The 23,277-nt window shown below is 34.9% G+C and overlaps 1 protein-coding gene across 2 annotated transcripts; it reads right to left on the bottom strand.

Moving 5' to 3' along the window:
• Nucleotides 1–1,440: 1,440 nt before the first annotated feature.
• LOC100893667 (RILP-like protein 1) lies at nt 1,441–22,517 on the bottom strand. Of its 2 annotated transcripts, none has more exons than XM_003730410.3 (7): nt 21,704–22,517; nt 21,173–21,308; nt 18,654–18,772; nt 12,225–12,428; nt 10,942–11,099; nt 10,103–10,201; nt 1,441–5,642 (listed from the first exon to the last, which is right to left on the bottom strand). In XM_003730410.3, the coding sequence occupies exons 1-7, from the start codon at nt 21,989–21,991 to the stop codon at nt 5,123–5,125; spliced, it is 1,524 nt and encodes a 507-aa protein (XP_003730458.2). In that variant the 5' UTR covers nt 21,992–22,517; the 3' UTR covers nt 1,441–5,122. The 2 variants fall into 2 exon arrangements, with proteins under 2 accessions (XP_003730458.2, XP_030847254.1); XM_030991394.1 differs by lacking the exon at nt 1,441–5,642 and adding an exon at nt 9,113–9,162 and having other exon boundaries at nt 21,704–22,516.
• Nucleotides 22,518–23,277: the final 760 nt, after the last annotated feature.

Below are 23,277 nucleotides of genomic sequence, written 5' to 3'. Positions count from 1 at the left end.
GATGCCCCTAGAGTAGACCTTGGGTCGGCGGCGGGCATGGTAGACACAGCTCTTTTCCCATCCTATTTTTTAATAAATGGATACAACGCTGCTATTATCCTTTTTATCAGCAGATGTATAACATTCAAATGTACTTACACAGATCATAGAAAATAAAATAAAAAAAACGACAATGTACATTTACTGTTTTACAAAGAGACAAAGAAAATGATCACTTTTATTCGAGAATAGAACAAGATTGATGTGATAGTTCGACGAAGTGCAGGCTGCAGTTTATGTAGGTGAATGTTCTGATCAAGTTTTGAATATATGAATAAGAAGTTGACCACATAATATCTACCATTTTTAAAGAAACTGTGCGGGAAATAAATGGTACTCTCATCTCATGTCCCTTATGGTTTACTTGGTCAACACGGTACTTGCCGAAAACTTCTAGGAAAGCAATTGAATTATTTATGTACTAAACGCAGACGTGCTGACTAGTAGAAAAGCTCTGAAAAGTTAAAAATAATATGAATAACTAATCAAATATTATTCTGTAAATTTATCAGATGAAATATAACATCAACATAGTAAATAGTGACTGTTATAACAATGTGTTGTGTAAAAACAGTATAGGCCTATAATGCCTCTTCTTAGCTGTTAATGTTTTTATATAGCCACCCTTTCTCATTTTTCTTCGACATCTCCAAAAGAAAAAGAGAGAATGAGAGAGAGAGAGAGAGAGAGAGAGAGAGACGGAGAGAGAGAGAGAGATATTGGTCATAATCTTAACTTTTAATATAATTTGAAGTAACGCAAAAATACATACTTGGTCAATTATTCATCTTGTTTCGCTGTATCTTTCAAAAGATTTGTTTCCATGTTTGTAATAATTATTATGCCTTTGTTTTCTAAAATGATGTTTTCTAATAAATACAAATACACACTGGTAACCCCTCAACGGATGGATCCATTGTACCTCGAATTTCTAGACTGAACTCTGTGTGTCATCTTGAAGAATTTCAGATGTGTTATATCTGATGTTAATATATGTAACCTGTATTCTGATCCAAACCATATCATTCAAATGTACCTAAATGGTATGAAAGGCTCCTGTCACCCCCTAAAAAAACCTGAAACAAAACAGACATAAAACAGAAGGGAAGAAAAAGTGAAAAGGAAAGGGAGAAATGGAAAGGGCAAGAAAATGAAGATGACAAACGACCCATGCTTCATCCTACCTCTTGTCAGTGGTCATGTTAACTTGTATTAAGATCGATGCCCCCCCCCCCTCCCCCCTCCATCCTCCCATGATGGAAGTGTCTTTTCAATGGCTGGACCCGCTTTATACATACACACGCCATCTACGTTTAGCTTCATAAACCCTCGTACACTTTACATTACTAGTATCATATTCTTACTTGACAAACTAAAAATGAATCACAATTAAGAACAAAGATTTTATGATAAGGCTAGAAAATAGGCCTTTATTATTTTGAAAATCATGGTATAAAAAGCATCAAAACGAGTAATAAAATACAAGTTGAAATATAATTTGAATCTCTTGTTCACACAAGTAGCAACGTGCATATAACCCTCATTCAAACACATGTTGAAGGAGTGGAAGAGTTGAAATCGTAGTTTTGCATAAAATGTGTTCATGAATTAATGTATTAGTGAAGAGATTGCCAGCATAATAGCAGTAATTACAACAATATTATCTTTGATATCTTTGTACATTCAATATGTGATTGATTAGAACATTAGAATATACACACAGGTAGGATATAATGTATAATCATCTAAAATGTCTTAAAATTGAAAGCTTCTTTGGAAATTTAATATACTGAATTCGGGGAAGGCTTGCGATATCATATTCTAACTCTAAACCAATTTGTGAATACTAACATCCCCAAGTTCATGGCAAGGTTAACTTGAATGAAGTCATTTCCATTTTTGCAATGTATTTAAAACACATCTGTACTGAATTCAAAATGTAGATGCAACTTTAAAATGATAAATGATTTAATATAAACCACTTCCTTCTAGAATTTGTTGGTCATTTTCTATTGAAATTTATTTCATTAATATGAAAGGTCTATTTATGAATTACAGATATAGCAATTGGTTTTCTTCTAAAATTTTGTGTTTTTCTTTTCTTTTGCTACAGTTAAATGACCAAATTTGAAAATTCAATTATGTTTGGGGTAAAATCCTAGGCACCTGGCAAAAATTGAAAAAGAACAGCTAAAAAAGCATATGTTCACCTCAAAAGTACTGTTACAGCATTCTATAAATATACTTGTACTGTACATTGTGAACCTCTGGATCATTGTTTCCATACCACACAGCACAATGAATCACCACGCTTACAAATATTTAGCACCCGGTTTCTTTGTTTGAAATAGAAGAGGTCTGCCCTGATATTTCTGTTTTTTTTTTTTTTTTTCTTAAATCACTTTTCAACTATAAAATGAGGCACTTCCTTGTTTTTATCAAAAGCCAATTCCAAATATGATTTGATATACTTTATATGCACCACAGAAAGATGAAATACACAATTGTAATGCTACTTCCCTGTATATAAAATGATATAAATGAAGTTTTCATAACTGATGGAAATATAATGAGAAACTCTTTTAGTTCAATAATTTCAATACCATACTATTCTTTGGTCAATTGTATATGGCACATTGCAACAATGTATTTACTTGGTTGAAAATTATATATATATATATATATATATATATATATATAATCTGAAGCAGTGAAACACTATAGGGAACTCTTTGAATGTCATCTGCTCCTTAACTATCAGCCTATAAAAAGAAAGAAATCTGCAAACTGGTAAATCAAAACATTATTATGGATAAAAAGGCAATTGCCTTGGCATTGAACTTTTTAATTTCAGACCATATTTTTCTTATGAGTCATATTCACTTTGAAAAAAGGTTGCAGGGTTGACAAGTTTGTGTATATTTTAATAAAAAGACAAGGCTGTACACTGTAAAAAGAAAGTGACCTGTTTAACTTAGTATCACTGTCATGCCTTTAGATATTTAACATTAGAAAAAAATGGTACAAATTATTTAGATCTTGCTCAATTCATCCATTCATTCAATTCATTCAATTCATTCAATTTTACACAAATATTGGTACTATGCATCAGTATTCAGTAAAGAAAATTTAGTTCTGCGATCAAGTAAAATCTTCAGAAGTCTACACAACTTGAACCAATTAAATTCATAAGTTGTATTATTAAAAGGCATGACATTTCAATGATAAAATACATTCAGGAGATGTGTTCACAATGTTTGAATGCACGCCATTTATCATAATAATAATAATACTCAGTTTTTAAATAGCACTTAATACAATCACTAAGCACTTCCAAACTTGGAGATTATTACCCTGGCTTTAGCTGTGCTGCCATTACCTACCATTATCTTTCCAAAGAATTAATTCCTGCCAGGTACCCATTTACATCACCTTCCTTCTTATAACACATCTTTGTGGGTGTGAATTTAACGTAGTAAATCAAAAGCTTGATACTTCTCTTCAAGTAATACACATTCACATTTAACCTGAAAAATAGAAACCTGATCAAAAATCCTCGCAACTGAACGAGCACCTGTATATTTCTTATTCAGGACATATATGATAATACACATATATTAAACGAGCATCAGAGAACACCAAAAATTGTGAAGACTGAAATTGCTTGCAGACTTGCTCACCATATTACCAGTTTTTTTATTTATAATTTAGTCTATGGAACTCTAGAAGAAAGATATTAGCTATATAACAATGCCAACATTTCAAGCATAAAGGTTAAGTTAGAACATTATATTGCATCTAGATATATAAGATATTTCAGGAATAAACAAAAGCTAAGTACACTAGTAGACAAGTTTTCTAATTGAAACAACTGAAATTCATGTCCAATTCTGGCAAGGAAATATATACACAAATTACAATTTTCATGAGACCATAGCGAACTATAAATCAATCACTTCCAGTAATTTTTCAGTAATTGATTTATAATTTGCTATAATTTTTATTATATTGGATGAATCATAATTTTCATGGAAAAAAATTCACAAGATATAACAATTTAAATATTCTTTCCTTCAAGAAACGCTTCCAGCTGACAATTATAATAAGAATTAACCATTCTTGTCTGGAGCATATCTCACTATGACGTAACTTCCTGAAGCACTATGCAAAGAAGATTAGATATTATTACCCAAGCTTTAGCTCCGGCAGCTGTAGTCAGCATACGGCGCATTTCAAGGAATAAATTTGACTTACAAATGCGCATTGTACATCAAATGGCAAAGCAGTCTATGACAGGAAAAAGACTTGAGTTCCATTTCTCATCTGAGAAGAACCCAAAGGGTGTTAACTGGGTACAAAGATACTTGTTGCACTACACAAACACATTAATGTATACACAAAAACAAATTGGTATATTTAATTCTCCTTTCACACAATAAAAGGATACAACTATCTAACCCCCTGACTCCTGAATTCACTCATTGCCATAGGCTAGTACACATACCACTTGGTTCCAACATGTAATGGGTTAAGATCATCTATAGAGAGCCAGAATGGTATTAACTCATATCACCTAGGTAAAGTTAATGCCCTTCTGACTCTAATGAAATAAGTTGGGAATTCCTAGAAGCCGTGTTATACTGAGAGCATTATTCATAAGCCCTGGACAGGTTAGTTTAGTTATGAATACAGATATATAAACTCCATATAATGTTATTTAGTTTGTATATGCTATATGAGGTCCTCTCCAGGTCAAAGACTTACATTCAAATGAGTTCTACAATGTTCTTTCACTCATGGCTGGAAGACCTACTGCAGTATGGATCTAGAGAACAAGAAGAGCATTATCTCTAACAAGATACTAAATTAGCACCCTTCTGCCACAATAGCAATAGAGTTTATATAATCAGTTGGGACAATACAGGTTTACTGAAAATTTGCATTTGTTAAAGTTACAACAGGCAATTTCCTGCATTATAAACATGAATACAATTCTATATTGTATCTTCGTAGTACATGTTTAATAGAAATGAGAAATAAACGGAACAGAATGTCTTTGATCAACTTAGGAAGTTAGGGATACTTAGAAATTAGGGTACATCAAGGCTTGTATGGGCATGATATTTGTATCAAGAGAAAAGGTGTTTGAGACACCTTCTCTATCCTCACTCTCATCCTCATTTTTACTGGGTCTGACAGGTGGAGGGGTTGCCCTTGGCAACGGTAGATCACTCGGTGATGATGATCTTGACCGTCTGGGTGATGAAGAAGCCTTAGGTGATGTCATATCAACCATCTCTTTGGGCTTGCTGGGAGATCGCGATTTAGATCCAAAAAACCAACTGTCATTTTTCTTGCCTGGGACGGGAGCCTCATTGTTATTATTGCTGCTTGGTGTGATGTCAGAGTGTCGTCTAGATCTCTCAGTATATGTGTTAGGGCTCCCTCTTGTGGTGGGCATAGCTGTTTCTGATTGGACAGATTGGGTGAGAGGATCTTCGGTAGACGAGATGAAATCCTCTTGCTCGAGGTCTAGCAATTCCCATTTTTTCAACTCTTCCTCTACATCTGTTTTGTCTTTTCCTTTGAACAGATTTGCAAAGCTGAATAGATATTAAGAAGGAGACAAAGAAGGAAAATGAGAAAATGTTGAAGACATCATGGACATTGAAGCGATGGTGGAGGTGGAGGTTCAAACAATGGTTAGACCACGATTTGAATTTAAACCTACTTTCTTGATTTGGCCTTAGACTTGGAAGTTTCTGCGCAATCATTCAAAGACTGTTGCATGACCTCACTATAATAATAACTTGTTTCAGTGGTGAACATTGATCTTCGGAAAGATGGGGCATTGACTAGACTTCAATATATCATGGAAAAATGTATGGTGGAAGTTGGTTAAGAGTTAATTGTATTTTATAGGACTTAAATTCAATTCGTAACTTTCAGTGAATCACCATGTTGCTACCACAATCTTGCTACTCATGTTTGTGAATGATTTTGTTCAAAATGAGGAAGTACATACAAAAGAACCTTGATAGCATAATAGGAGAATGTTGTAAATATAAACAGTGATTCAAGGTTTCAAGTGCTTGATGCTTGTTTCACTTTCAAAGGTTCTACTAAAACTGTCGTGGCAACAGTGGCAATTCATACTTATTAACCTCTTGTTTTCAAGTTAATTTTATTGCAACCTGGCTGACAATCACAATAAATTATGATCATGACTAAGGTTTGTAGAACTTTAATAAATCATAGCAGACAGGTTAGATCAATCTCAATCAAGAGACCATAAAAATAAAAATAAATCACAATTTGCACAATTTGATTAATATTGTAAGTCAAATTACTTTAAATCAACTGTTAGCATGCTAACAATGCAAGTAAAAAAAATAAAGCAGCAAGAAATACCTTTAAAGAAAAAAAAGGCATAACAAACAAGATGAAGAAGACTGCATCTCTAATATGCCTCCATGCTTATACATCTAACCTCATGAAACCAATTGCTTTTCCTTTATTTTTTTTAAAGGCATAACATACCTAAGCCTAGTTAGGCGAGTTCGATATTTAATAAATAATCATAGTAAAAAGGTACTTTTAAAAACTTTGTCACTCTATGATCTGACCTCCTACACCTAAAATCTAATCAGCCCAGCCTTGCAAGCAAGCATGCTCATACATACTTGAGCCAAGTTTGGTTTGAATTGCTTTGATGCATTTCAAGTTATTGTGGTAAAAAAGTATTTCCAGGTATTTATTAACACTTTTATGACCCTGTAACTTTTGACTTAGACCTTAGACCTCTTCCACCAAAAGCCTAATCAGTTCATCCTTGCATGTTTACACGTACTTCCCCAAAGTTTGGTTTGAATCGCTTCAATCCTTTTAAAGTTATTATTGTAACAAGGTATTTTCTGGTATTTAAAATAATTTCATGACCCTTTGACCTTTGACCACTTAAACCCAAAATCTAATCAGTTCATCCTTCATATTCCTTTTAAGTTTGGTTAAAATCTGTTCAATGGTTCTCAAGTTACCACGGTAACGAAAATGGGCATGGATGGACAATCAGAAAACATAATGTCTCCAGCACCGCCTTCGGTGGCGGAGGCATAAAAAGGGTTAAAAATGACTTTTTACATTTCTAATAATCTAAAACAATTTGAAGTTACTTATATGATCACTACATTCCTACATGCATGAAGGCATTTGACAAATTATCTAATGCAAACAATCATATCAAGCATGCACATACAGGAATAACTTCTGTGGAAAAACCCCAAAACAAATGAAGAACATTGCATGAACGTAATGTGTGAGGGAATTGCATCTGAAATAAAAATGACTTCAACAAGTAAACAAACTGATAAGTTAAAATGCTGATTTTCAAGCTCCGGATTGTCATATAAAGTCTCAAAGTTGTTACTTCTTTGAGTGTTATGAATATTGTAATCTGAAGTAATCTCATTAAAGATGATTTGATAAGTGTTTTATGATGATCCTACATTGCAGCTAGAACTGATACATACAACTGCATGTCATTTAGGAAATGAATTAATGTGATCTTGTAGATAATTAAATCATATCTTTATAAGAAAAATAATGATACGCAAACAAAAAATATATATAGAAAAGGAGAAGTCAATAATTGGCCATTTTTAGACCATAACAATTGATTCAGTAGGGTTGAGATTGTAGTCTATCGTGATTAGGAACGGTATGCTCAATTTTCTTTTTTTCTAGTAAGTAAACATATTGTTGGTTTAACCCCTTTTTACTTGCAGGAGGATATTTCAAATCATTAGCATTACATTACATGACCTTCAACCCAACACATAGCTACTTTGCTCCTATTGGAGACATGATTTCAAATGCTATGTTGATAATGATGATAATTCCCATTTTATATTTGATGGCTACTTTCTCTTATATATTAACACCGAGAATTAAATAGGTTTCACATTTTCTACTAATGTTTTTTGTATGATATGTTCTTACTGTAGTGGTATACGATATTCCATTATTTTATTTAATTACTAGTTGCAAGTTTTGTATACTTTTATGGTTTCATATGAACTCAACTAATACAATACGTAGATGCATCATAAGTCCGGAAGCACGATAATGATATCATGGACAGTGATAATAGTACTATACTTAGTAATCTTCACAACTAGAGAGGTTATATGAGACATGGATCTAGAAAGTGAAAGCGGGATAAATCCATTTTTAAATACTAAAAGGCTATATCAAAAAGCAATAACAATTAAAAATTCCCTGTACATTCCCATGTTGAATACAGGAACAACATGCGGTAGCCTTAGTGAAAAGGCATTTTGTATATTCTTCTGTCAAAAGAAACTTGCTCAAGGAGGTTTCATGTAATGAAAGAAAAGTAAAAGAAAAGGAAAGGCAAAAAATATGTATGATGAAAATGAATGAAATGAAATTTTGATACTGTAAGATTCCTTTTTAAAAGATGACAAAGAAATTGAAAAGGAGTGAATGATATTGGAAAAGATTATGAGCTACTAACTGAAGATTTACGGATCTTTAACAATCATTACATGAGATAATAAGAATGGGTTGAGTGGTTGAGATGAACTTTACAATTAGGTTAACCTGTATGTGTGAAGAAAAAAAAAGCTGAAGTCTATGGAAAATGTGTACTATAAGAATCAAATAGTATCTAAAGGGTTATACATGATAGACAACTCAACGTGTGCAGTTTTATAAACTCTCCTGTTAGTCATCAGTTTAGAATGACAACTATTTTCCAAAAGCAAACATAATGAATACAAAACCTAATAGCATCAAATAATACATGAAAAGAGCTTATAGATAAATGCTCTATGTAGAAAAACCATTTAAACAAATGAAATGTTAAACTTTTCTATCAAAAATGCTAGGTCATGTGATATCATTGCAGCTCCCCCAGCACTATGTTAAGGCTAGTAGTGTGCATCCATGCAACAAAACAATTACTCAGACATGCGGGTGGCTAATTGTTAGAGCAATGACAGTATCTTAAATTTCTCACTTTTTACCCATATTCTGAGGAATACGTTTATTATTTCCAAGAATCACTTTATGTGATTGATGTACATTATGGCTTCAGCAAATCTGTTCATAAGAGAGAAATTGTGTTGTGACACCATTATGTATGTGCATAGATAATACAGATAAAGCAAATACTTCTAACTTGGGGTACATAATATACTCCAAAAAAATTGTTCAGTATCTGTAAGAATCTGTCCTACTACTTGACCATTCACTTAAATATGATTTTTAAAAAAAATCTCTACTTCAAAATATGGTTTCACTCGGATCATTGCAGAACAATTTTTTCATAATTACAGCCTGATAACAAATTACAGTGAATAGCCCTTGTGAGGTACAGGTGAGTGAAAAAATTAAATTGGCCTGTCAAAAAACACTGCTCTTTTTCACAAAATTATATTTTACAAAAATGTAATTGTTCTCATTTTCATTTGACTCTGAAGGTATATAAGCTTGTATTGCACAGATTTGAATTCAAGGATAACTGGTGCATCTATGCTTTTGACATGTAAGGTTTTGTTGTGAATACAAACTGCATTGCCATACCTAAATGACATGCATTTCAGTTATTTCATTAGTGCACTGCTTTGTGTCTTTTCCCCCACACATTTTTAAGTGCCTTAACTATAAACATCAAAATATGTGTTACCACTTTAATGGTGCTCCAAATCATTATGATAATTTGTACATGTACCTAACTCTTCTCTGAGACAATTCTAGCGAACAATTGTTCTACTTTATCTTCAGACAAATTTCTAATCATGGATTTTATCTCATTATCTATCCATTCTACATCATGTTTACATTTTATGACATTCAAATGAGATCGCTTGATTGAAACTGATCCAAGTGCCTTATCATGTTTTCTTAGTCACAAGTCAAAACAATTGGGGGGGGGGGGGCAAGCTTTAAAATTTGAACACACTGTTTATTTGTACAGTGTGAGCCAGCCAGTTTTCACTTTATCTCACTTTATCATAGAGTACAGAAGGAAGATACTTACAATTTTCTGATTCCTGATGGCTTGTTTTTGCCAGAGTTTTCTTCTTGTTGACAAGGAGAGGAAGTATTTGCAGAGGACCCTGTCTGGTCTTCTTCAGCTCTGGAAAAACATGAATACAAACAAAAAACAAATAAATTATGAAGCAAAGACATATATACTGGTTGTCCTAATTCATCATGCTATGTACATGCTAGTACATCAACTACTCTACCCACAACTAACTCAGCTTGGAGTGCAATTAGGTACTCAAACTTCAATATCTTTTCACAAAAGCTGACAGTTGAATATATGATAACATCATTTAAGGATACAGACACCTCCACAGACAAAAAAAGAAAGGTGATTTTAATAGTCCCTTTTAAGTTATAATATGCGTTCCCTAAATAACACTGAGGGGGGGGGGGGGGGGGGGAACCCCGAACATGCAGAAGAAATAAGTGACGGTTACCTCTAACGGCTTGTTCACATACAGCACAGTAAACAACAGTGGTTATTTATGTAAGTGCATATCAAGTGGGTTTGAAAAAATGGAGCTTTGTGCAACATAGTTCATATGCATTTTCTTTCATCTGTGTGTAGTAAAATACAGATATGTGAAGCCCATTATCTTATTTTGCCTCGTCTGTAACCATGGGTAACCATGGGTAAACATGAACAAGCCTTAAAGCCCCTCTGCACCAGTTTGGCATGGAGGGATTAGACCTCCCTGCAAGGTCACTGGCAGGTGATTATCTCATCAAGTCAGCTCTCAATTAACATAAGGCTGTATAGAGGGCGCAAGTAGCTATAAGTAGTGCAGTGGGGCATTAAGGGGTTATCATATGAAGACTTGGTCTCACCTGTATGTTTCCAGTTCTTCTTCCAAGGCCACTACTTTAAGATGCATCTCATCCCTCTCAATCAAGACCTTCCTGAGTTCGTTCAGAGTGAAGCGAGGTCGGTTGGGGTCATGAGAGAGGTCACCAGCCATCTTATTCTCCCCTTCTTTATTGTCAACCTGGATATAGCGAGGTAAAGAAGAGTATAGTGATTTAAATAGTGATCAGCAATCTAAATAATTCTCTTGGATATCTCTTGATGTCTGAGTTGCCTATTGTTTATTACAGTGGATATTCATATCGGAGGTGTCGTGGTCGAGTGGATACGTCGCCGGACTGTTGATCACAAGGTCCGTGGTTCGAGTCCCGCTGAGGCACTAATGTCCTTTGGCAAGACATTGATCTACATTTGCCACACTCAACCCAGGTGATGTACATGGGTACCTGGCAGGAATTAATTCCTTAAAATGCTAGAGTGCCATAGTGGCCCCCTTGCTAAAGCCAGGGTAATAATTGGGGCAGTGCCAGGAGCGTCACAACGTGGCGGACATGTGCACTATATAAGAAGCCACAATTATTATTATTATTAGTAGTAGTTTCAGGATTGTGATGAAGACCATATAAAAAGTACAATGATCAAGAATGATCCTGCTGAATCCCTTTAATCTTGACTATGTTCAAGAATGTTACCTACATAACTTGGGTTTTATTAAGGGAGAGACAGATACCTTGAATTATAACCACATGCATACCTGCCAACTTGAGACAAGAGAAATTAGGAGTAAATTTTTCTGGATGGACTACGAGGTCGCGAACCACCGAAGGATTGGGGTAGTAGCCCGTAGATTGGGGGGGGGGGGGGGAACTAACGATCACGTTCGGGCTGCGCTGTGTATATCTTCTATGAGCGCGAGCGCGGATGTCGGCGTGATCTGGTTATCAGTGCTGTGTTATGCTTTAGTCTTATACATACATATTGGTATTTATTGAGCGCCTTTACATGAACATGCTCAAGGCGCTTTACATTTCGAAATACAAACATAATAGTTATATACTCTCCACTCTAAAAAAAAAAAAAAAAAAAAAAAAAAAAAAAATTAAAAATCGGAGTTTTGAGGCATGCATTCGGAATTCGGAGTTGGTATGAAAAATGCGGAGGAACTCCGCCTAAATCGGGGTGGTTGGCAGGTATGCACATGTACGTATTATAGATCCTGTTGGAAGGTAACAAGTAATGTTTGAACTGTCCTCATCACAACATTCCTTTACATTGGCTCTACTAGCTGTATTCCCTACAAACCTACCTCAGGATTGTCCTTCATGGTGCCATCAGCTTCATCTATCTCTGTCATAGTCTTCTGCTCTATCAGGTTCTTATTCAGTCTCATCACATCAACCTGTAGAGTGGACTTTTGTCGGATCAGGTTCCGAGAGTGGCTCTCAACTAGCTCGTGTTTCCGCCGCAGGTTGCTGTTCACTTTGACAAGTCTATCAGCTTGTTGCTGCAACTGTGAAAAGAGCAAAGCAAAAAGTTTGCTAACACAAATCTTGCACAAGTTCTTGGTAGCTGTTGATCTTGGCAAAATTTTCAACTTGATGCTGCAACTTTAAAGAGAGTGAAGGAAAAACTGTTAACACATGATTCTATACAATTATTGAACTCACTTTTTTTGGAATTCAACTACAAAAGAGTGATATATTTTTCAGAACAGTTTGGCAAGATTCTTGTTTCCCCTGTATCTTTCTGTTTGTTGCTACCAAACTGTAAGGAAAAAAGGAAAGGGAGCTATTGCTTTTTATTTGCTCTTCTCTTCTTTTTTTTTCTCCAGGGATTTAGGAATTTGTTTGAGACATTCTAACCAGAATATATCGAAAATATAGGAAACCTTCTTTATTTCAAAATTCCATTTTTACTTTACATAAAAAAAAACAATACTCAATTTTTCACATAACCATCTTTATTATCATTTATGGGATATTCTCATGAATGGATACTACAGTGTATTCCCATTTTTATATTTGATGATTGAGTGCTATAAAAATTATAAAAACCTAACTACACTGTATGTAACTATTTTATACATGCATAATGCTTGCTATTACTTTGCTGGTATACAGGTACTTTCCGACTTAAAACTAGACTAAATAAATAGTCAAATCTGACTGAGCGCCATAAATATAACCAACAACAACAACTACTTTCCAAGAGATGCTGGTAGGTTTCACTGGTGCTATGAACCTCTGAGTATATTCACCCAACATTAACCTCATAACTACAAACAGATAAAACTGAAAACAAAAGGAGACCTTCTTCATAACAGATATTTTTATTTTTTCACATATACAGTTAATTACTAAATTATTCTGACCCTTACGAAGTTTTGTAATTTTTAAGTATATGAAAAATTGATTTGTCCTGATTTATGTTTCATGAGAATGTGACACATTCAAGCTTACATCTAGTCATCTACGAGTATTCAACAAAGGCCCTAATTCAACTAGTCCACCTTTCATCCATGGTTATTAAACAAAAAAACAAAAAAAGCCATGACCATGAAAAAGCATTCGACCTACAAGTGTAGCTACATGTAGCATCCTATACTTTTCATCCCACGTTGTAAATAACACTTGCCTTCACTTTCTAACCTCTAATGTTTTTACTTTTGATCATGTGAGCAGTCATATTGAAAGTGCTCCAAACTGAACGATGAAAGAAAGGAAGCATATCAAATGTCTGTCTGTCTGCGTATATTCTTTGGCACATACATGATGTATTGTACTTGTAATGAGAGACAAGCAGCACTTGGATAAAGGCTCGATCACATGACACTGGTCAGGTTCACAATGATAGGCTTTTTTAATGTGTAAATGAATGGCAAGATCGAGGATGTGAAAAAAAATGTACCTGTGCTCAATTAATGTGGTCCTATGCATTTTCACTCAAAGGTAAAGACCAGTTATGGTCATGTGATTGCATTGTGACAGAAACGTTGTGGAATCGATCAGAAAAGGTTGATCATCTAGCATATAAGTATCGGTGTCTGAAATCATCAAAATGATAAGAAATTTGGCCCAGTCTTCGTAAAGTTACAAGCACTGTACACAGAAAGATGTATATGGGACTATACGCACACGTGCGCAACACGTGCGTTTATCTCTCACAGACCATGTAGATAAACAAATTTACCAAATATATCAATTAGTAGGCAGTTTCCTGGCAAAATTTTTATCATCATGTATTAGTCAAAACATGTTCTTTCACATGATTGGTACTAAGAGCTTCCATTTCATTTTTTGAAATTGAGGCGTTTCCAATACTGGTCTTTTCCTTTAACTCTGTGTACCGGTAGTAAGATATTGACACATCACAGCAAATGGGAATGAGGCTTATATTCCAAATGCCCTAAATAGTACTAAAATACTATACCTAAAGTAGGTTACACATTTTTTACTTCTAGATATCCTCAATCCTCAAAATCTTAAGGACAAACTTTCAACATCTATTTTCAAAAGTTAAGGAGTACCTTTAAACTTTATTAGATGGTGGAGGATATATTACTTGTTCATGATTATCTTTAATCACCTTCCAGGTACCAACCAATGACCTTTCTTAACAATCTGGTTAGGGTACAGTGGTACATACGTGAATCTCATTTCATATCAACCCTATACATCAAACACTGACTGGAATACACATCTAGAGTCTTTCACACAGGGGGAAATATCGTATACAGAATTGTCACATAAAGAAACACACACAATATTTATATGGGTAATATGTGTAAAGCGCCATGAGCGTCAGAACCTGGCGGATACCGGCGCTATATAAATAACCATATTATTATTATTATTATTATTATACAAGGAAAGAGGAGTATGACACACACAGATACATATCATTTGACCCAATCTAGGGGTAATGGGCAGTATACACAATGATGAATAAGATATAGAAATGTTTTGAGAAGTGATTGTGAACAATTCCATTATAACATGTTCACAGAGTTCGATTTGATTCTGTCTTTCCTTTTTTTTTCAAAATTTGATTTCATGTTTTTTTTTTTTTTTTTCCTAATCGTTTTTGGCTTACATAGTCAAAGCTTAAAGGCTTTTTACACAGCCAATTCTATAAATGTGCATTGACTGTTGTTTAGTTGTCTCTCTAATAAAGAATATCACAAAATACATATGACCTATAACTAATTCTATGTCTTCATTTTATAATAATAATCTTGTCATCAGTGATTTCCTTTTAAGGTTAAACTATGCGATGCTCTTGCGTTTCTAGAAGGAGTCCAGAAGTGGATTCCTGTGTCTAGATGATCTGTCCCAGAGACACTTTCACCCCTTGACCAGCCAGATGACTATCATGACTACCTGGGATACTCATTAAGGCCAGGATTGACAAGGGTCAATTAGCTTGCTGAATGAGTCTTGAATCAACACTGGAAGAATCAAATGCTTTCCTCAATGAGGTTAATGAGTTCACTAGGCACGTCTCCATCATCTTGAGATTACCAAAAGCCCACTATTTCTGATTTGGGAAATAATCCCGAAGTTACAAATCGCGTCATCATCAGCTCGAGATTCGACCTCGAAACTTGAAACTCGACCTTGAGAAATTAGCTCGAGATATTTTGGTGAAGACACACAGGACAAATAGCTGGAAATTTTGCCAAATAGTGGGATATCTTCCAAACTATCCCAAGATATCTCGAGATAACAATCCCGACCAAATATCCTGCTAATTGCTACTCCGGTCTGATAAAGACGCAAATTAGCTGGATAGTTTGCGATCGGGATAGTTTAAATAGCTGGATATTTGGCAATCTCGAGATAGTGAAAACAGGCCTACTGACTTTGGAAACCAATTGGTCCCTGTATTAAGCCTATGGGAATAATAATAATAATAATAATAATGTAACTTATATCGCGCCAAATCCACTCTGTGGAGTGCTCAAGGCGCGTGTAAACAGGAAAAACGATCAAGACTTGAAAAGGAATAAGATAATTCAGTGATCAATTGGTTAAGTCTGATGGTTCATAAAAATTACCAACCTTTACATTTGAGAACCTTATTTTTTTAGGATGGGGGGGGGGGGGGGGGGTGTCAGATACAGTGTATTTTTGACACAATTCTGATGATTCGACAATGACTTTTCCTATATTCTATTGGAATCGTTCAATGCTAGTTACTCCAAAATACTTGGAAAGCTTTAGAGATAGGGATAACAATAGTTTGATGGCATCATTGCTTCTCTCTCTTTGCAAAACAATGCACCTCCTTCCTGCACTTAGCCGAGCTTTTTAGCATTTCATTTCCTAGCTGATCTAATCTACTCTAAATAGCTTCCTGTAATTTCCCTACAATGGTGATGTTCTTTTGACTTTCATTTTAAGTGGGCAAAGTCATTTCCTGAATGTTATCTGGAAATTGAACAGTAAAATTGTTATTGAAGTATTTGACACTAGTCACACTACCACCTACTCATCCCCCCCCCCCCAAAAAAAAAATACTTATAAGAAAAAAAGAGAACCTGATCAGAATTGTCATTGATAATGAGCTTAATCTTAAAGCTACATGTATCATTCAATGTTAACATGCAGGATGAAATATGAAGTTCTGCATGCGATATTTAAGTGACAGAATCAATTAGTAGATTGTCAAGTACCTATTTATTATTATTATTCTAAAGGTGAAAATGAAAGTAAATTGAAACTAACTTACAATTATTTACAATGATCAATGGTTAATTATATTATTATCTGGAAATGCCATAACTGAGCAAATGGTGATCCTGTCATGACTGCATACATGTATTGACTAATAGAGGCTCTAATTATTCCTGTCAACAGTTCTATAGGCTTCTGTCAACAAGGATTTATATCCATGGGAAACTAATGCGGAATTCAGGTGGCTAGGAATAATTGGAGATTAATTGGCTCAATGATTGTATACATGTGGTTACAATATATTTCATTGATAATCTCCTCTGTGTAAAAAAAGTATTGCATCACTACATACTGCATTACTATCAAAGAATTCATTTCATGCTTATACAAAATAGGAGAATAAATATATGTATGCTTATGCTAAATCATGAATAGCAGACAAAATATGATAAAGTGGTACTATACTATCTTCAAGCATGTGCTTCCCAGTTCTTTCTTTTCTGGACTTTGAGCCCTAACCATAGTCCTGTACAGTATCCAAGTATAACATTTTTGTCTCATGGCAAAAGGTATATATTTTGGACTGAACAAGAAAATAGAGATATTGAAAGGAATTGAAAGCTATAATGTTATTAAGGGAAAGAAAGATACATACAGACAGATTGATGAGGGAGAGGGAGAGGGAGAGAGAGAGAGAGAGAGATAGAGAGAGAGAGAGACAGAGACAGAGAGATAGACAGAGAGAGAGAGACAGAGAGAGACAGAGAGATAGACAGAGAGAGAGGGGGGGGGGGAGATAGAGACAGTCAGACGGACGAACAAACAAACAGAGACGAAGAGAGAGACAGATATCTACACAGATAGACCAAAATATGTATAGAGGTACATGTATATTCCTGTACTATACTGTACATATTACATGTACTTGTCCTGTCAAGGTATCATTCTTCTAAATCCACCATATTAGGGAGTTTTTCTTTGAAATCTCTGATCATTAATTGAGAATAAAACCTCTAATTTCTTTGACTAACTTTTCATCACACCACATAACCACAAATAACTTCCTAAAGCAATCAACATGGTCAGAGGACACCACACATTTGTGTGTCAGTTAACTCTTTACATAAATCATTTAACTGATTTTTTTTCTGGCACACAACACCCTTTTGTGTCTGTTGATCCATATGACGATCACACACAATGCTAGATTTGACCTTTGACATTATGACATGTGCATAGACAACCATGCAGTGAAGGGGGTGTGATGCCAGAATCAATAAAGCCACTAATCAGAACATCGGTGTACCATACGGTATACCACTCTACGGGGTACTCAATCTACTCATACCATGCCAGCATGCTGGAATCTCATCTAGCTTTATCTGCTGGGATGTTTACAGAATGATACATCCATTGAACGTACTTGGAGTTTAGACTCTATGAATATTGCTCCAACACAATGAACAAACAATACAGAATAATAAAAGTATGCTCTTGAGGCTTGTCATACATACATATTGAACACAATCATCGCATATCATATACATGTACGTGTGTGTTTTCAAGGAATTCTTTACCTCAGAAGTCAACATTTTCAGACACACACTGACACCTATTTTATACAAGCACATCCAAATTGTAACACAACTTTTCTTTTTAAAGTGAAATTATATATATGTAGGGTCAGTCAATGCAACATGCAACCAAACAATTATGTAGTTGAAAACAGGAAGTATAAATGATTTACTTGACACCAGAAATGTTCTGATCACATGAGCAAAGTAGGCTGATGGAGAAATGTAGATAGCAGTAATTTTCTGGATTAAATTGGTTGCCCCCCTCTATCCACAAGAGGAGGCCCGGAGGCTCTCTCTCCAAAACTTTTTCTAAATGTCCCTTTTTGGGGGTTTTCTCTCCGTCCTATTCCCAACTTTCCCAGCCATTTATTTATATCTGAGGAGTTACTTTAGTAACAGAATAATAACACTAGAAATCAGAAAAACACAAATCTAAGAATATCTCTATTCATAAATCCAAGAAAAGTTTGTAAAGATTCTTACTGCTTCCACATCCTGGTTCTTAGACCTGAGATCATTATCCTGCGCTCGGATCGTATCTCTCTGTTTGTCCACCGTCTCTTTTAGCTTCAGTAACACCTTCAATGTCTCTTGCTCCATAACTAGGAAGCAAAAATTTAAAAAAAACATTGGCAACGAATTAGAAAAGATGACAAACGAACCAATCAATCAAAATATCATTGTTTTATATATGCAAGATCTTGTTCTTTTGTTTAATAGTGGAAGAATCATGAAATGGCAGAGAGGCTGAAGAATATCATGAATAAGGCCTTTACAAAAAAGATGTTGTGACCGACCCCAAAATTTTAATTTTTTTTTTTGGTACCATTTTTCAGAGAAAAAAAATGTATTCAAGCATTCAAAACTGAGAAATGTTAGCCCAAAGGAGGGAGTGTTTTTTTTTAAGTAAAAAAAAAAAAAAAAAAATGTCAGACTGACCGACCATGTTTTGGCACCTAAAGGGCAATACAACATTTTTTTTTAAAAGGCCTGATGGTAATATATCAATGAGACAAATATTGTGGTGTAGAGGTGCATTACTGATGATGGTGGTGACGGGGAGTACATGTGCATGTATTATGACTATGATTACATGGGTACAATCCAAACTAACAGCATGATTATTAATCATACATGATTGTAATGCAAGAACATACTGGTATATATGAAACTATAGAGATAGAGAGATAGAAAGATAGGGAGATAAAGACAGAGGGAGAGAGAGAGAGACACACACACACAGAGAGAAAGATAGAGAGGAGAGAGAGAGAGAGACAGACAGACAGAGGAACACAGAGAGACACACACAAAAATAGAGAGAGAGAGAGAGAGAGAGACACACACACACACACACACACACACAGACATAGAGACAGAGGAACAAGTTTCATTACATTGAGGAATAATGTTGAGTGTGCAACAAATGTAAGGTATATATGTATGAGATCAATAAGGCATTGTCTCAAATGTGTACATTTCAAACTAGTTGCTGTTTGTATAAAGGCCTATATACGGTATTATTTTTCCTATATCACTATTCACTTCCACAGGACTTAAGCCAGAGAACTATTAACAGATGTTGTTGTGTTCTGCATCGTTTAGCCTAACCTAATCAAACAAAATTAAACATGACATATATCTAAAATGAATTAATTAAAAGTACAGATGTTTTTGCCAAATTTTCTTAATCAAATATATTCAACAATCCTACTGCATCTAGTTTATATCTGATATCTATCCTACATGTACATAATCTATAACTGTTATACATTGAATTGCTTTCATAACAATGATTGTAAAACAAATATATAATTAATGATCCGTAAATTGGGCTTGATCCTGTGCATCGGTACACGGCTACACGCACATCAAGTAAATTACAGTTTACAGTATGGGAATCATAACATACATACATATTGAGAAATCAGTCTCAAGTTTTAGTGGAAAGCAAGATTCCATAGTAGATGACAATGGAATGGAATTCCTTTCTGGAACAACTTTCTAGTAATGCTGATGATTAAATATTTGTACCACTGAATTCTAATTGACTATCAACAATTTTGTTAACTAAGACATTTTACATTTACACAGATATTCCTTACATTTAAAAAAGATCAATTAACAGTTCAACAAATGTAATTACTATTTTTTAATTTTGAATACTTGGAAACTATCTTAATTCTAATTCACTTAACCTCCAGAGATCTTTTAATTTCAATAATTTACTTTCCCATATCCAATCTCAGATTTGTATACATCCTGGCACTGCAGACTGTAGTTCTGACATTCTACAAATATTGAAGCAATCATGTGATAAGTGAGATTCTTGGCAAAGTTGACTTGTATGTGCATGGTTTGATCAGAAGCCAATGACTTTCTCAATTTAACAGTCTACATGTAACTTTCTCATAGCCTACATGCAATTGAATACAATAAGAATTTATCATGAAATTGCAAATTAGGTGCCTTTCAAATTGAAGATTTATCATTTGGTTTCTACATACTCAAAGAGGGGGAAAGGTAATTAAATGACCTCAAAGAGAATGGAAAACTGATATGAAATTTGGACAAAATTTAGAAATGCTTAAAATGGCCTGAAACGTACTCTTATTTGATTAAAAAGTGATTTTGATCACTTTTAAATTTTGCGCCTGCACTGACGCGTGGACGTACGCGAATGCTTGCATTTTACAAACCTGAAATTGACTGGATGGGTAATGACCTTGATCATGAGTTGATTTTCAGAAAATTTCACAAATTGGCGATGACCTGATGAACTTGAAAATAATCTATGACTGTGCCAAAATTGAAAGAAATTGACTGTATCGATCAAAGAGTTATGCTATGCACAAAAAAGAGGGGGTAGAAGAGATAAAATGAAAGAAATAAAGAAAGAAAGTTCTGACGAAATCAATAGGTGATCTGTCGATAATACACCACCTAATAATAATAATAATAATAAAATCAAGTATAATACTCATATGTGATCTTGTCATAGTTACCTTTTTCTTGTTTGACCTGCCCTTCCTTCTCATTAAGTTGTTTCTTGAGCTCCTTGTTCTTTCTCCGGGCCTCACTCAGGAATTCTTTCCACTGCTCTAAATCTTCAAGGTGCTGGTCTTCCATCTTATGGAGATCCTGTGGCAACGAATACAATTTCAATTTCAATTTCAATTTATTGTCCAATATTGGAAATTTGTTTTGTTCACATTTCACAAACGTACAAAGAATCAAAATAAGTTTACATACATAATACATCATATACTTTGACATAGAAATTTGTCAGAATATTGCTTTACAGAAAGTTTTCCTACATTATTATACTCAGTAGTCTATGCAATGAATCATGAATGAAATAAATAGTATTAAAAAAAAAATTGTTAAATTTACACATGGACAAAATCTTTTAATTCATACCCCTATCCCACAGCCTTTAAAAAAAAGTTGAACGACTATGAAACGAAGAATAAACTAGTTGTGCATACATGTACTTCCAAATCCCAGTCATACATTTGTCAATAGTCAATACTCACAATTAGTAAATGAGCATTTTCTTCTGTCTTTCTCGATAGTTCATTCTGGCAGGTGACAAGGTTTTCATTCAATTTGCTAACTTTCTTCTCCAACTCTGTCTTCTCATTTACTAGAAGTTCCAAGTGTTCCAAGATGGAAATGATTTTTAGTGTAACATTACTCGCACTCTCTTGCCCAAACTGTTCAATCAGCTGTTGGCATTCTCTCCCGGCATCTGCGGCTAGTTCGTACACCTTCAACACGGTCATCTCCCCCGTATTATTGTTGTCTAAAATCTCCGTCGTCATGATTGGTTTCAAACTTGTTAATCACAAAAAGAAAATTTTCAGTTTTAATTGAGACGAGAAACTAAGTATTGCTGGAATCTATTGGCGTTGTACATTATCAGAGAAACTGGGCTCTCGCTTGCAAAACCAAGAACTTTAGGCTCCTTGCCAAAATTATCAAATGGTCGACTGCAGTCCAGTTTGTACTGTTAATCCTCCGAGCATTCGTGTAACTTAATTATTTGTGTGCAAGCGCTACACGTAGTGCAGTGTACCGTCGAAGAGCGGCCGCGCTTCCATTGGTACACTGGTGATACTGCACTGGTGGTGGTAGCATAAGTTTTGTATGAAGAAAAACTTTGTAGAAACTGGAAAGGATCCAAAATCAAAGCTGTCACTTCACTACTTAAGTCCCGTTAAAAAATGAAATAACACCACAGCCTCCCGATCTTGATCCCGAAAATAGGTTTGCAAACGTGTGTGCGTCGTGGATTGGAAATGGGCTTCGTACAATATTTTGGGTGCATAATAGTCAGTGCACGCATCACACGGTCTAAAATCAATAAGAGCTAAGCGACCTTGTCTGCTCATCACGTGCACCTTTGTTTACCTTTTCTGCTTGGTTGCGCAATTAGTGTGCCACGGTATGTCACTGAAACAGCTACCGTAGGATTTTTGTGCCAAAGTTGATTTTTCTTTTGCTGTTTTGGCTTCAAAAGGGTCCCAAAAAAATTGGCCAAAAAACGATGGGGTTCAAATTTTCAGATCACTCCTTCATTTCCAGGGGGGTCCTAGACCGGGAGCCAGTGGGGCGCGGGTCAACCTAGCTGGGAAGGAAACCAATTTTCATGTGCACAAACGTAAAGATCGCATAGCTCCACATAAAAAATTGACCGTCTGACATGTTCTAAGTGGTGGGTGTGGCCAGGGGGTATTATTTATATTATATTATATTATATTCATGTTGATCGATGCACTAACTTTTCTTGGCCATGGGCAAGATTATGACAAGCGGCTGGAAGGGGCGGGGTGGGTTTGGAGGGGGGGGGGGGGGGGGAGGCAACTGCCAATGTCCACATTTCCTGAAACATCCCAGAGTACAGAAGAAGAACTTATCAATTGCACTCAGCGCTCTAAATCCTTTGAACTTTCTGCACTAAATGTCTAATTACTTTTGTCCAGTTAATATACCGATATACTGGCAAAAATCAGAGGAATATCTACAATAAAGCACCTTTTGGGCTCAAAATTTATATTTCACACACTACATCACTCATTGAAATTGAAATCAGAATAAATGTATTTTA

The sequence above is a fragment of the Strongylocentrotus purpuratus genome, unplaced genomic scaffold (assembly GCF_000002235.5).
Source record: "Strongylocentrotus purpuratus isolate Spur 01 unplaced genomic scaffold, Spur_5.0 spur5_scaffold_2, whole genome shotgun sequence".
NCBI classification, from domain to species: Eukaryota; Metazoa; Echinodermata; class Echinoidea; order Camarodonta; family Strongylocentrotidae; genus Strongylocentrotus; species Strongylocentrotus purpuratus.
This window is presented reverse-complemented; position numbering and strand designations above follow the sequence as displayed.

What these genes read in the sequence shown, in the direction of transcription:
- LOC100893667 (XM_003730410.3), bottom strand. Translation starts at nt 21,991, where the DNA reads ATGACGACGGAGATTTTAGACAACAATAATACGGGGGAGATGACCGTG. An exon ending in GCAGGTCAAACAAGAAAAAG is followed by an intron (nt 18,773 to 21,172) that starts GTAACTATGACA and finishes TTTGCTTCCTAG; the next exon opens with TTATGGAGCAAGAGACATTG. An exon ending in CCATCAGGAATCAGAAAATT is followed by an intron (nt 5,643 to 10,102) that starts GTAAGTATCTTC and finishes ATATCTATTCAG; the next exon opens with CTTTGCAAATCTGTTCAAAG.